Below are 14,557 nucleotides of genomic sequence, written 5' to 3'. Positions count from 1 at the left end.
TCTATATATCCATTATTTAACAGGAATGTTGGTATCCTGTATATTAGACTGTGATATGTGGTTGTCTCACCTAGATATCTATTTATCCATTATTTAACAGGAATGTTGGTATCCTGTATATTAGACTGTGATATGTGGTTGTCTCACCTAGATATCTATATATCCATTATTTAACAGGAATGTTGGTATCCTGTATATTTGACTGTGATATGTGGTTGTCTCAACTAGATATCTATATATCCATTATTTAACAGGAATGTTGGTATTCTGTATATTAGACTGTGATATGTGGTTGTCTCACCTAGATATCTAAATTTGACCCAGTTTCTCACAGCAGGAAAATATCCGCAAATGTGCATTTTTATGCGGATTATAATTGAGGGAGATTTTGGGGTTAATCCATTTTTCAAATCTGACATTTCTAAGTGGAAATTATACACTTTAGATGCCTTTATAAAGTATTGTAGTGGTTTAATAATTTATTTAAACAATAAAAGATCATTTACCAATGTTTCTGAAAAGTGATATATAACATTTTGGAATGAAACTCTTCTTCTGTTTCCCCATCTGAGCTCAGAGTAGATGAGAGATGTAATGTTTGTCTCTGTTGTGTTGAAGCCCAATCAAGCAGGAGAGACCAGCCTCCCCTGTTCCCAGCTGTGTGTCCATGAAGAGTGACCAGTCTATGATTCTACCTATAGAGTTTAGAGAGGGAGACTTTTCTACTGAACAAAGGTAAGAAGAACTCATGGGTCTTGGTAAACAACACTGTCTCTAGTCATTTCTCCTCTCCCATTTTCCCATTTATTGTTGTTGTTTTCATAATCCATAGGCTAATCATTTTGTCCATTTGCATAGTCCTAAAACAATATTAAACAAACACAACATTCCCTCCCTCCCTCCCTTTGTGTGTGTGTGTGTGTGTGTGTGTGTGTGTGTGTGTGTGTGTGTGTGTGTGTGTGTAGTCCCTAGATGAGGAGATGTAATCTCATGTTTTGTCCACAGAAACCAACAGGGGAGATCAGAGTCAGAGATTCTCAGTGGTCAGTCTTCCCAGAGTCATCAAACAGACCTGGCCTCCATATTCAGTGTATGTGGTCCTGTTATGTACATTTGTTTTTTGTTTACCTCAAGTAAAGTTGATCTGTCAATCATTCATTAATGTGTTAATGAGAAAGCATTTATTCTCTTGCTTAACTTATTTACTTGATATATTTCAGTTGCTTGAAGAGAAAATTATGACATTTGTGAAGAACGAGCTGAAGATGTTCAAGAGGATTCTTAGTCCAGAACTCCCAGAAGGCTTTGAGAGTCAGAAGCAGGAAGTGGTGGATGCTGAAGATGAGAAGCAGGAGAGCACTGCCAGAGAGGGGGCTCTGAAGATCACACTGCACATCCTGAGGAAAATGAACCAGAAGGAGCTTGCTGACACACTGGAGAAATGTAAGATCTGTCTGCCTCATGTTGAATGCTGTTTTATAACATTTAAAAGCTGTAGCTAAAGTACAGCTAAAGTATCTGTGTAACTCAATGATATAGTAGCAGCCTTAACACAACACCTAGTGACCTCATCAAGTAGCAGCAGGGACGTGTTGTGGTGATTAATTTAGAGAGAGAGAGGGAGAGAGAGAGACAACATTAATAATACCATCAATGAGGCCTCCCGGGTGGCGCAGTGGTTAAGGGCGCTGTACTGCAGCTCCAGCTGTGCCATCAGAGACTCTGGGCTCGCACCCAGGCTCTGTCGTAACCGGCCGCGACCGTGAGGTCCATGGGGCGATGCACAATTGGCCTAGCGTCGTCCGGGTTGGTAGGGATGTCCTTGTCTCATCGTGCACCAGCGACTCCTGTGGCGGGCCGGGCGCAGTGCGCGCTAACCAAGGTTGCCAGGTGCACAGTGTTTCCTCCGACACATTGGTGCGGCTGGCTTCCAGTTTGGATGCGCGCTGTGTTAAGCAGTACGGCTAGGTTGGGTTTGGGTTTGTATCGGAGGACGCATGACTTTCAACCTTCGTCTCTCCCGAGCACGTACGGGAGTTGTAGCGATGAGACAAGATAGTAGCTACTAACACAATTGGAATTGGGGAGAAAAAGGAGTAAATTAAAAAAATAATAATACCAATAATAATATAATCAGTCACACCAGTCACATTTATACAGTCAGTTAAGAGAATAAATTATTATAATGTAAAACTTTATATAACTTTATAACAGTCCTACAATACTGTAGACATTAAAACAGACATAATATTAATATCCTCTGTGTTATTTCTAGATTCAGATGAGCTCGCTGTGATTTGCCAACGTGAACTCAAATCTAATCTAAAGAAGAAGTTTCAATGTGTATTTGAGGGGATCGCTAAACAAGGAAACCCAACACTTCTCAATAAGATCTACACAGAGCTCTACATCACAGAGGGTGGAACAGGAGAGGTCAATAATGAACATGAGCTGAGACAGATTGAGACAACAACCAGAAAACAAGCAAGACCAGAGACTGCAATAAAATGTAACGACATCTTCAAACCCTTAACTGGACAAGACAAACCTATCAGAACTGTGATGACAAAGGGAGTCGCTGGCATTGGAAAAACAGTCTCTGTGCAGAAGTTCATTCTGGACTGGGCTGAAGGAAAAGCAAATCAGGATGTCCAATTTGTATTTTCATTCCCTTTCCGGGAGCTGAATTTGATGAAAGGGGACAAACACACTTTCATTAAACTTCTCAATCACTTCTCAATGGAAACCAAACAATCAGGAATCTCCAACTACAACAAGTACAAAGTTCTGTTCATCTTTGATGGTCTGGATGAGTGCCGACTGCCCCTAGACTTCCAGAAGAACAAGATCTGTTGGGACGTCACAGAGTCAACCTCAATAGATGTTCTGCTGACAAATCTCATCAAGGGAAATCTGCTACCCTCTGCTCTCCTCTGGATAACTACCCGACCTGCAGCAGCCAATAAGATCCCTTCAGAGTGTGTTGACCAGGTGACAGAGGTACGAGGGTTCAATGACCCACAGAAGGAGGAGTACTTCAGGAAGAGATTCAGTGATGAGGACCTGTCCAGCAGAATCATCTCACACATAAAGACATCAAGGAGCCTCTACATCATGTGCCACATTCCAGTCTTCTGTTGGATTTCTGCAACAGTCCTTGAACATATGCTGAAACATAAGAGAGAAGAGATGCCCAAGACTCTGACTGAGATGTACACACACCTTGTGGTGTTTCATACCAAACAGAAGAATGAAAAGTATCTTGGGAAAGAAGAGACAGGTCCACATTGGAATAAAGAGAGCATTCTGTCTCTGGGAAAACTGGCTTTTCAACAGCTTGTGAAGGGCAATCTGATTTTCTATGAAGAAGACCTGAAAGAGGCTGGCATTGATGTCAATGAAGCCTCAGTGTACTCAGGATTGTGCACACAGCTCTTTAAAGAGGAATGTGGGCTGTACCAGGACACGGTGTACTGCTTCGTACATCTGAGCATTCAGGAGTTTCTGGCTGCTGTATATGTGTTCCTCTCATTCATCAACAACAATGAAAATCTAATGGACAAACTGCAAACAAAAGACAAACCTGAAGTTACTGTCTACAAGAGTGCTGTGGATAAAGCCTTACAAAGTGAGACGGGAAACCTGGACCTTTTCCTCCGCTTCCTTCTGGGCCTCTCACTGGAGTCCAATCAGAAGCACTTACGAGGTCTACTGACAAAGACAAGAAGCAGCTCACAGAGCCATGAAGGAACAGTCAAGTACATCAAGGAGAAGATCAGGGAGAATCCCTCTCCAGAGAGGAGCATCAATCTGTTCCACTGTCTGAATGAACTGAATGACCATTCCCTAGTGGAGGAGATCCAAAGATACCTGAGCTCAGGAAGTCTCTCCGAAGAAGAACTGTCACCTGCACAGTGGTCAGCTCTGGTCTTTGTGTTGCTGACTTCAGAAAAGGAGCTGGATGTGTTTGACCTGAAGAAATACTCCAGATCAGAGGAAGGTCTTCTGAGGCTGCTGCCAGTGGTCAAAGCCTCCAGAGCTGTTCTGTGAGTAAATAAAATTACATTTAAGAACTAATCATCAGGAAGAAATATTCAGTTTGGAGAAAAATACAGTGCCTTGCGAAAGTATTCGGCCCCCTTGAACTTTGCGACCTTTTGCCACATTTCAGGTTTCAAACATAAGATATAAAACTGTATTTTTTTGTGAAGAATCAACAACAAGTGGGACACAATCATGAAGTGGAACAACCTTTATTGGATATTTCAAACTTTTTTAACAAATCAAAAACTGAAAAATTGGGCGTGCAAAATTATATAGATTCATCTTCCGTCTCCTAGAATTGTATGGTCATAATGTTATACTAATGTGAAAACTTTTGTATCCAAATCCGGCTTGTGTCCCACTTGTTGTTGATTATTCACAAAAAAATACAGTTTTATATCTTTATGTTTGAAGCCTGAAATGTGGCAAAAGGTCGCAAAGTTCAAGGGGGCCGAATACTTTCGCAAGGCACTGTATGTATTATAATATGTATATAATATTATTTTGAAAAACATATTGAATAAATGCATTGATTTTCACATTAGTATACCATTATGACCATACAATTCTAGAAGACAGATGAATCTATATGTTGTTTGATAGAATAAACCAAATGCATCTGCCATTGTCCTTCTACACTACTGGTGTTAAATTAACAGTGTGTTTGTGAAGTCATGATGATCTCTTTGTCAGGCTGTCAGACTGTGGAGTCACAGAGGAAGGCTGTGCTTCTCTGGTCTCAGCTCTGAGGTCAAACCCCTCACACCTGAGAGAGCTGGATCTGAGTAACAATGACCTGAAGGATTCAGGAGTGAAGCTGCTCTCTGCTGGACTGGGGAATCCCCACTGTAAACTGGAGACTCTGAGGTCAGTATTATCAGATATGAAAGCACTTTATGTATGTAGTTCTCCCATTTGAAAAGTCGTAATTATTTGGTTATATTCACTTATAGTGTATTAAAGTAGTCATACGTTTAGTATTTGGTCCCATATTCCATGCCTGCAGTGATTACATCAGGCTTGTGATTCTACTAACTTGTTGAATTAATTTGCAGTTTGTCTTGGTTGTGTTTTAGATGTTTTCCTAATAGAAACTGAATGGTGAATAATGTCCTGTCATTTTGGAGTCACTTCACTTGTATTGTCAGTAAAAATAGAAGATGTTTCTGAACACTTCTACATTCATGTGGATCCTACCATGATTATGAATAATCATGAATGAATCGATGATAATGATGAATGAGAAAGTTACAGAGGCACAAAGATCCCCTCTGTTATTGGTAATGGTGAGAGGTTAGCATGTTTTGTTGTAGCCTCTGTTATTGGTAATGGTGAGAGGTTAGTATGTTTTGTTGTAGCCTCTGTTATTGGTAATGGTGAGAGGTTAGCATGTTTTGTTGTACTCTGTTATTGGTAATGGTGAGAGGTTAGCATGTTTTGTTGTAGCCTCTGTTATTGGTAATGGTGAGAGGTTAGCATGTTTTGTTGTAGCCTCTGTTATTGGTAATGGTGAGAGGTTAGTATGTTTTGTTGTAGCCTCTGTTATTGGTAATGGTGAGAGGTTAGCATGTTTTGTTGTACTCTGTTATTGGTAATGGTGAGAGGTTAGTATGTTTTGTTGTAGTCTCTGTTATTGGTAATGGTGAGAGGTTAGCATGTTTTGTTGTAGTCTGTTATTGGTAATGGTGAGAGGTTAGCATGTTTTGTTGTAGTCTGTTATTGGTGATGGTGAGAGGTTAGTATGTTTTGTTGTATCCTCTGTTATTGGTAATGATGAGAGGTTAGCATGTTTTGTTGTAGCCTCTGTTATTGGTAATGGTGAGAGGTTAGCATGTTTTGTTGTAGCCTCTGTTATTGGTAATGGTGAGAGGTTAGCATGTTTTGTTGTAGCCTCTGTTATTGGTAATGGTGAAAGGTTAGCATGTTTTGTTGTAGCCTCTGTTATTGGTAATGGTGAGAGGTTAGTATGTTTTGTTGTAGCCTCTGTTATTGGTAATGGTGAGAGGTTAGTATGTTTTGTTGTATCCTCTGTTATTGGTAATGATGAGAGGTTAGCATGTTTTGTTGTAGCCTCTGTTATTGGTAATGGTGAGAGGTTAGCATGTTTTGTTGTACTCTGTTATTGGTAATGGTGAGAGGTTAGTATGTTTTGTTGTAGTCTCTGTTATTGGTAATGGTGAGAGGTTAGCATGTTTTGTTGTAGTCTGTTATTGGTAATGGTGAGAGGTTAGCATGTTTTGTTGTAGTCTGTTATTGGTGATGGTGAGAGGTTAGTATGTTTTGTTGTATCCTCTGTTATTGGTAATGATGAGAGGTTAGCATGTTTTGTTGTAGCCTCTGTTATTGGTAATGGTGAGAGGTTAGCATGTTTTGTTGTAGCCTCTGTTATTGGTAATGGTGAGAGGTTAGCATGTTTTGTTGTAGCCTCTGTTATTGGTAATGGTGAGAGGTTAGCATGTTTTGTTGTAGCCTCTGTTATTGGTAATGGTGAGAGGTTAGCATGTTTTGTTGTATCCTCTGTTATTGGTAATGGTGAGAGGTTAGCATGTTTTGTTGTAGCCTCTGTTATTGGTTATGATGAGAGGTTAGCATGTTTTGTTGTAGCCTCTGTTATTGGTAATGGTGAGAGGTTAGCATGTTTTGTTGTAGCCTCTGTAACTTTCTCACTCATTATTATTCATGATTCATTCATGATCTTTCTCAATCATGGCAGTCACAGGCTTGGTGTAGTCATTGTTCAAATAATATGGGACCAAAACAAACTGCAAATGCAACCAACGAGTTTACGACCAAATACTCAACTTTTGACTACTTTAATACACTATAAGGTAATTGGTCAGATTACTGATGACTTCTTGGGGAGACTGGAAACATAAAGGGCTTTCATTTATTTTATTATTTATTATTATATTTATTTACTTTATTTTTCTAAATGGTGAAACAGACTGATACTGCTTTTTAAACTGGTCTTGTCAGTCGACTATAATATTTGTACTTTTCATGTTTCTCTCTACTAGTAATACTTTGATCATTTGTAATTTATAATAATGATACATTCATTTATGAATAGATATGGCAGGTTTCAGGACACTGATGTATCTGAAAATGTTGAAAAATATACTGCCACTATTTTAACCACCAAAGAATAGCAGTGTGATTTTAATATGATTTGACTCTTTGCAGGCTGTCAGGCTGTCTAGTCACAGAGGAAGGCTGTGCTTCTCTGGTCTCAGCTCTGAGGTCAAACCCCTCACACCTGAGAGAGCTGGATCTGAGTAACAACGACCTGAAGGATTCAGGAGTGAAGCTGCTCTCTGCTGGACTGGGGAATCCCCACTGTAAACTGGAGACTCTGAGGTCAGTATTATCAGATATGAAAGCACTTTATGTATGTAGTTCTCCCATTTGAAAAAGTCGTAATTAATATAATTTGCAGTTTGTCTCGGTTGTGTTTTATGTTTTTCCTAATAGAATCTGAATGGTGAATAATGTCCTGTCATTTTGGAGTCACTTCACTTGTATTGTCAGTAAGAATAGAATATGTTTCTGAACACTTCTACACTCATGTGGATGCTACTATGATGATGAATAATCAGGAATGAATCGATGATAATGATGAATGAGAAAGTTACAGAGGCACAAATATCAGACCCCCTCTGTTATTGGTAATGGTGAGAGGTTAGCATGTTTTGTTGTAGTCTCTGTTATTGGTAATGGTGAGAGGTTAGTATGTTTTGTTGTAGCCTCTGTTATTGGTAATGGTGAGAGGTTAGCATGTTTTGTTGTAGCCTCTGTTATTGGTAATGGTGAGAGGTTAGCATGTTTTGTTGTAGCCTCTGTTATTGGTAATGATGAGAGGTTAGCATGTTTTGTTGTAGCCTCTGTTATTGGTAATGGTGAGAGGTTAGCATGTTTTGTTGTAGCCTGTTATTGGTAATGGTGAGAGGTTAGCATGTTTTGTTGTAGTCTGTTATTGGTAATGGTGAGAGGTTAGCATGTTTTGTTGTAGTCTGTTATTGGTGATGGTGAGAGGTTAGTATGTTTTGTTGTATCCTCTGTTATTGGTAATGGTGAGAGGTCAGCATGTTTTGTTGTAGTCTCTGTTATTGGTAATGGTGAGAGGTTAGCATGTTTTGTTGTAGCCTCTGTTATTGGTAATGGTGAGAGGTTAGCATGTTTTGTTGTAGCCTCTGTTATTGGTAATGATGAGAGGTTAGCATGTTTTGTTGTAGCCTCTGTTATTGGTAATGGTGAGAGGTTAGCATGTTTTGTTGTAGCCTGTTATTGGTAATGGTGAGAGGTTAGCATGTTTTGTTGTAGTCTGTTATTGGTAATGGTGAGAGGTTAGCATGTTTTGTTGTAGTCTGTTATTGGTGATGGTGAGAGGTTAGTATGTTTTGTTGTATCCTCTGTTATTGGTAATGGTGAGAGGTTAGCATGTTTTGTTGTAGCCTCTGTTATTGGTAATGGTGAGAGGTTAGCATGTTTTGTTGTAGCCTCTGTTATTGGTAATGGTGAGAGGTTAGCATGTTTTGTTGTAGTCTCTGTTATTAGTAATGGTGAGATGTTAGCATGTTTTGTTGTAGCCTCTGTTATTGGTAATGGTGAGAGGTTAGCATGTTTTGTTGTAGTCTCTGTTATTGGTAATGGTGAGAGGTTAGCATGTTTTGTTGTAGCCTCTGTTATTGGTAATGGTGAGAGGTTAGCATGTTTTGTTGTATCCTCTGTTATTGGTAATGGTGAGAGGTTAGCATGTTTTGTTGTAGCCTCTGTTATTGGTAATGGTGAGAGGTTAGCATGTTTTGTTGTAGCCTCTGTTATTGGTAATGGTGAGAGGTTAGCATGTTTTGTTGTAGCCTCTGTTATTGGTAATGGTGAGAGGTTAGCATGTTTTGTTGTAGTCTCTGTTATTAGTAATGGTGAGATGTTAGCATGTTTTGTTGTAGCCTCTGTTATTGGTAATGGTGAGAGGTTAGCATGTTTTGTTGTAGCCTCTGTAACTTTCTCACTCATTATTATTCATGATTCATTCATGATCTTTCTCAATCATGGCAGTCACAGGCTTGGTGTAGTCATTGTTCAAATAATATGGGACCAAAACAAACTGCAAATGCAACCAACGAGTTTACGACCAAATACTCAACTTTTGACTACTTTAATACACTATAAGGTAATTGGTCAGATTACTGATGACTTCTTGGGGAGACTGGAAACATAAAGGGCTTTCATTTATTTTATTATTTATTATTATATTTATTTACTTTATTTTTCTAAATGGTGAAACAGACTGATACTGCTTTTTAAACTGGTCTTGTCAGTTGACTATAATATTTGTACTTTTCATTTTTCTCTCTACTAGTAATATTATGATAATTTATAATGATAACTGGTCTGTACATTTTTCTCTCAACAAGCAATACTTTGATAATTTGTCATTTATAATAATGATACATTCATTTATGAATAGATATGGCAGGTTTCAGGACACTGATGTATCTGAAAATGTTGAAAAATATACTGCCACTATTTTCACCACCAAAGAATAGCAGTGTGATTTTAATATGATTTGACTCTTTGCAGGCTGTCAGGCTGTCTAGTCACAGAGGAAGGCTGTGCTTCTCTGGTCTCAGCACTGAGGTCAAACACCTCACACCTGAGAGAGCTGGATCTGAGTAACAATGACCTGAAGGATTCAGGAGTGAAGCTGCTCTCTGCTGGACTGGGGAATCCCCACTGTAAACTGGTGACTCTGAGGTCAGTATTATCAGATATGAAAGCACTTTATGTATGTAGTTCTCCCATTTGAAAAAGTCGTAATTAATATAATTTGCAGTTTGTCTCGGTTGTGTTTTATGTTTTTCCTAATAGAATCTGAATGGTGAATAATGTCCTGTCATTTTGGAGTCACTTCACTTGTATTGTCAGTAAGAATAGAAGATGTTTCTGAACACTTCTACATTCATGTGGATGCTACTATGATGATGAATAATCAGGAATGAATCGATGATAATGATGAATGAGAAAGTTACAGAGGCACAAAGATCCCCTCTGTTATTGGTAATGGTGAGAGGTTAGCATGTTTTGTTGTAGCCTCTGTTATTGGTAATGGTGAGAGGTTAGCATGTTTTGTTGTAGCCTCTGTTATTGGTAATGGTGAGAGGTTAGCATGTTTTGTTGTAGCCTCTGTTATTGGTAATGGTGAGAGGTTAGCATGTTTTGTTGTAGCCTCTGTTATTGGTAATGGTGAGAGGTTAGCATGTTTTGTTGTAGCCTCTGTTATTGGTAATGGTGAGAGGTTAGCATGTTTTGTTGTATCCTCTGTTATTGGTAATGGTGAGAGGTTAGCATGTTTTGTTGTATCCTCTGTTATTGGTAATGGTGAGAGGTTAGTATGTTGTGTTGTAGTCTCTGTTATTGGTAATGGTGAGAGGTTAGCATGTTTTGTTGTAGCCTCTGTTATTGGTAATGGTGAGAGGTTAGTATGTTTTGTTGTAGCCTCTGTTATTGGTAATGGTGAGAGGTTATTATGTTTTGTTGTAGCCTCTGTTATTGGTAATGGTGAGAGGTTAGCATGTTTTGTTGTAGCCTCTGTTATTGGTAATGGTGAGAGGTTAACATGTTTTGTTGTAGCCTCTGTTATTGGTAATGGTGAGAGGTTAGCATGTTTTGTTGTATCCTCTGTTATTGGTAATGGTGAGAGGTTAGCATGTTTTGTTGTAGCCTCTGTTATTGGTAATGGTGAGAGGTTAGTATGTTGTGTTGTAGTCTCTGTTATTGGTAATGGTGAGAGGTTAGCATGTTTTGTTGTAGCCTCTGTTATTGGTAATGGTGAGAGGTTAGTATGTTTTGTTGTAGCCTCTGTTATTGGTAATGGTGAGAGGTTAGTATGTTTTGTTGTAGCCTCTGTTATTGGTAATGGTGAGAGGTTAACAAGTTTTGTTGTAGCCTCTGTTATTGGTAATGGTGAGAGGTTAACATGTTTTGTTGTAGCCTCTGTTATTGGTAATGGTGAGAGGTTAGCATGTTTTGTTGTAGCCTCTGTTATTGGTAATGGTGAGAGGTTAGCATGTTTTGTTGTAGCCTCTGTTATTGGTAATGGTGAGAGGTTAGCATGTTTTTTTGTAGCCTCTGTTATTGGTAATGATGAGAGGTTAGCATGTTTTGTTGTAGCCTCTGTTATTGGTAATGGTGAGAGGTTAGCATGTTTTGTTGTAGCCTCTGTTATTGGTAATGGTGAGAGGTTAGCATGTTTTGTTGTATCCTCTGTTATTGGTAATGGTGAGAGGTTAGCATGTTTTGTTGTAGCCTCTGTTATTGGTAATGGTGAGAGGTTAGCATGTTTTGTTGTAGCCTCTGTTATTGGTAATGTTGGAGAATAGAGACACATTTAAAATGTTAGCTTCACTGTCTAAATAGATATGATGTGGACTGTTTACTCAATACAATCTAAATCTGATACCTCACTGTCTAAATAGATATGGTGTGGACTGTATACTCAATACAATCTAAATCTGATACCTCACTGTCTAAATAGATATGGTGTGGACTGTATACTCAATACAATCTAAATCTGATACCTCACTGTCTAAATAGATATGGTGTGGACTGTATACTCAATACAATCTAAATCTGATACCTCACTGTCTAAATAGATATGGTGTGGACTGTATACTCAATACAATCTAAATCTGATACCTCACTGTCTAAATAGATATGGTGTGGACTGTTTACTCAATACAATCTAAATCTGATTCCTCACTGTCTAAATAGATATGGTGTGGACTGTATACTCAATACAATCTAAATCTGATACCTCACTGTCTAAATAGATATGGTGTGGACTGTATACTCAATACAATCTAAATCTGATACCTCACTGTCTGTCTTCTGACTGATACTGCTTTTTAAACTGGTCTGGTCAGTCTACTACATTTAAAATGTTAGCTTCACTCTCAAAATAGATATATATAGAGCCAGTCTAATATAGAGTAATCAAATATGTGCACATGTTTCTCTCTACTTTACTTTGATAATTTATAATAATGCTACATTAATTTATGAATAGATATGGCAGGTTGCAGGATACTGATGTATCTGAATATGTTGAAAAAATATACTGCCACTATTTTCACCACCAAAGAATAGCAGTGTGGTTTTAATATGATTTGACTCTTTGCAGGCTGTCAGGCTGTCTAGTCACAGAGGAAGGCTGTGCTTCTCTGGTCTCAGCTCTGGAGTCAAACCCCTCACACCTGAGAGAGCTGGACCTGAGCTACAATCACCCAGGAGACTCAGGAGTCAGACTGCTCTCTGCTGGACTGGAGGATCCACACTGCAGACTGGAGAAACTCAAGTATGTAGAGGGTTTATGTCAATGTTCATATCAGACGTGTTTGACTTATCAGGCTAGTTAAGACAAACATTCTGACCACCACTTGGACAAAGTTATATGATGACTGTGTGTGTGTGTGTGTGTGTGTGTGTTCAGGTGTATCCCTCAATGACTGTCTGTTCTTCTGCTTACCGCTACAGTGTGGAACATGGTGGAGAGAACAGAATGAAACCTGGACTTAGAAAATGTGAGTGTTGACTGCTGTGAAGAATATGACTAAGAATAAGTCTTAATTCAAGTTAAGTCAAAGTCAAAGACCACCATCATTACTGACTTGGTCATATTAAAAATCAGCTGTAGTTCTACAGAAACAGAAATCAGGGACACCAACGTTTACAAAGAGTTGCTTTGTGTGTGTGTGTGTGTGTGTAATTAATGGGAATAAGTGTGTTTTATATTACCATACAGTATAACATATGATCATTCAACAAGTCTCAAGTTACCTTAACTTCTCCTTTTGATACCTAGAAACATCTACATTAAATGAATTAGTGAAAAGTGAGTTAACATTCTAATGTGAATGATGATGATTTCTAATATTGTGTCTGGTTTCATCCATCAGATGTCTGTGATCTCACACTGGACCCAAACACAGTAAACAGACTCCTCTCTCTGTCTGAGGAGAACAGAAAGGTGACATGTAGGAGAGAGGAGCAGCCGTATCCTGATCACCCAGAGAGATTTGAGGACTGTGAACAGGTGCTGTGTAGAGAGGGTCTGACTGGGTGCTGTTACTGGGAGGTAGAGTGGAGTGGGAGAAGGGCTGGTATAGGAGTGACATATGAAGGAATCAACAGGAGACGAGGGGGTAGGGACTGTGGTCTTGGATACAATGACACGTCCTGGAGTCTGTCCTGCTCTGACAACAGTTACTCTGCCTGGCACAATAATAATCACACTACCATAGACGTCCACCCCTCCAGCCCCCACAGAGTAGGAGTGTATCTGGACTGGCCAGCCGGCACTCTGTCCTTCTATAGAGCCTCCTCTGACACACTGACCCACCTGATCACATTCACCTCCACATTCACTGAGCCCCTCTATCCAGGGTTTGGGGTTTGGTGGGAAGAAGGCGACTCAGTGTCCCTCTGTCAGTGATACACACACACTGGACAAACACACACACACACACACACACACACACACACTGGACAAACACACACACACCTGCTGGACACACACTTGACACACACACACACCTGCTGGACACACACACTAGATACACACACACACACTGGACAAACACACACACACACACACACTGGACAAACACACACACACCTGCTGGACACACACTTGACAAACACACACACCTGCTGGACACACACACTAGATACACACACACACACACACTGGACACACACACACACACACACACACACACACACACACACACACACACACACACACACACACACACTGGACTCACAGACACACGCTGGACACACACACACACACTGGACGCACACACACACACACACACACACTGGACACACACACACACTCACACTGGATACACACACACACACAAACTGGACACACACACACACACACACTGGACTTACAGACACACACTGGACACACACACACACACACACAAACACACACTAGACTCACAGACACACACTGGACAAATACACACACACACACACACACACTGGACAAACACACACACACACACTGGACACACACACACACATACACACACTGGACTCACAGACACACACACACACACACACACATACACAGACACACACACACACACACACACACTAGAAAAACACACACACAAACACACTGGACACACACATACACACTGGACACACAGACACACACTGGACACACACACACACACACACACACTGGACTCACAGACACACACTGGACACACACACACACACACTGGACAAATACACACACACACACTAGACAAACACACACACAAACACAGTGGACACAGACACACACTGGACACACAATGGACACAGACACTGGTCACACACACTCACACACACACACTGGTCACACACACTCTGGACACACACACACACACACACTGGACTCACAGACTCACACTGGACACACACACACACACACTGGACTCACAGACACAAGCTGGAC

At 39.9% G+C, this 14,557-nt stretch overlaps 1 protein-coding gene across 1 annotated transcript; it reads left to right on the top strand.

Annotated features, from left to right (window-relative positions):
- Positions 1–1,033: 1,033 nt before the first annotated feature.
- Positions 1,034–14,029, top strand: LOC139393687 (NLR family CARD domain-containing protein 3-like). The gene is made up of 7 exons (XM_071142031.1): positions 1,034–1,090; positions 1,221–1,443; positions 2,276–4,046; positions 4,738–4,911; positions 12,224–12,397; positions 12,577–12,623; positions 12,999–14,029. The coding sequence occupies exons 2-7, from the start codon at positions 1,239–1,241 to the stop codon at positions 13,532–13,534; spliced, it is 2,907 nt and encodes a 968-aa protein (XP_070998132.1). The 5' UTR covers positions 1,034–1,090; positions 1,221–1,238; the 3' UTR covers positions 13,535–14,029.
- Positions 14,030–14,557: the final 528 nt, after the last annotated feature.

The sequence above is a fragment of the Oncorhynchus clarkii genome, unplaced genomic scaffold, assembly GCF_045791955.1.
Source record: "Oncorhynchus clarkii lewisi isolate Uvic-CL-2024 unplaced genomic scaffold, UVic_Ocla_1.0 unplaced_contig_11072_pilon_pilon, whole genome shotgun sequence".
Taxonomy (NCBI): domain Eukaryota; kingdom Metazoa; phylum Chordata; class Actinopteri; order Salmoniformes; family Salmonidae; genus Oncorhynchus; species Oncorhynchus clarkii.
Note: the sequence above shows the minus strand (reverse complement) of the source record. Positions and strands in the feature narration are given on the sequence as shown.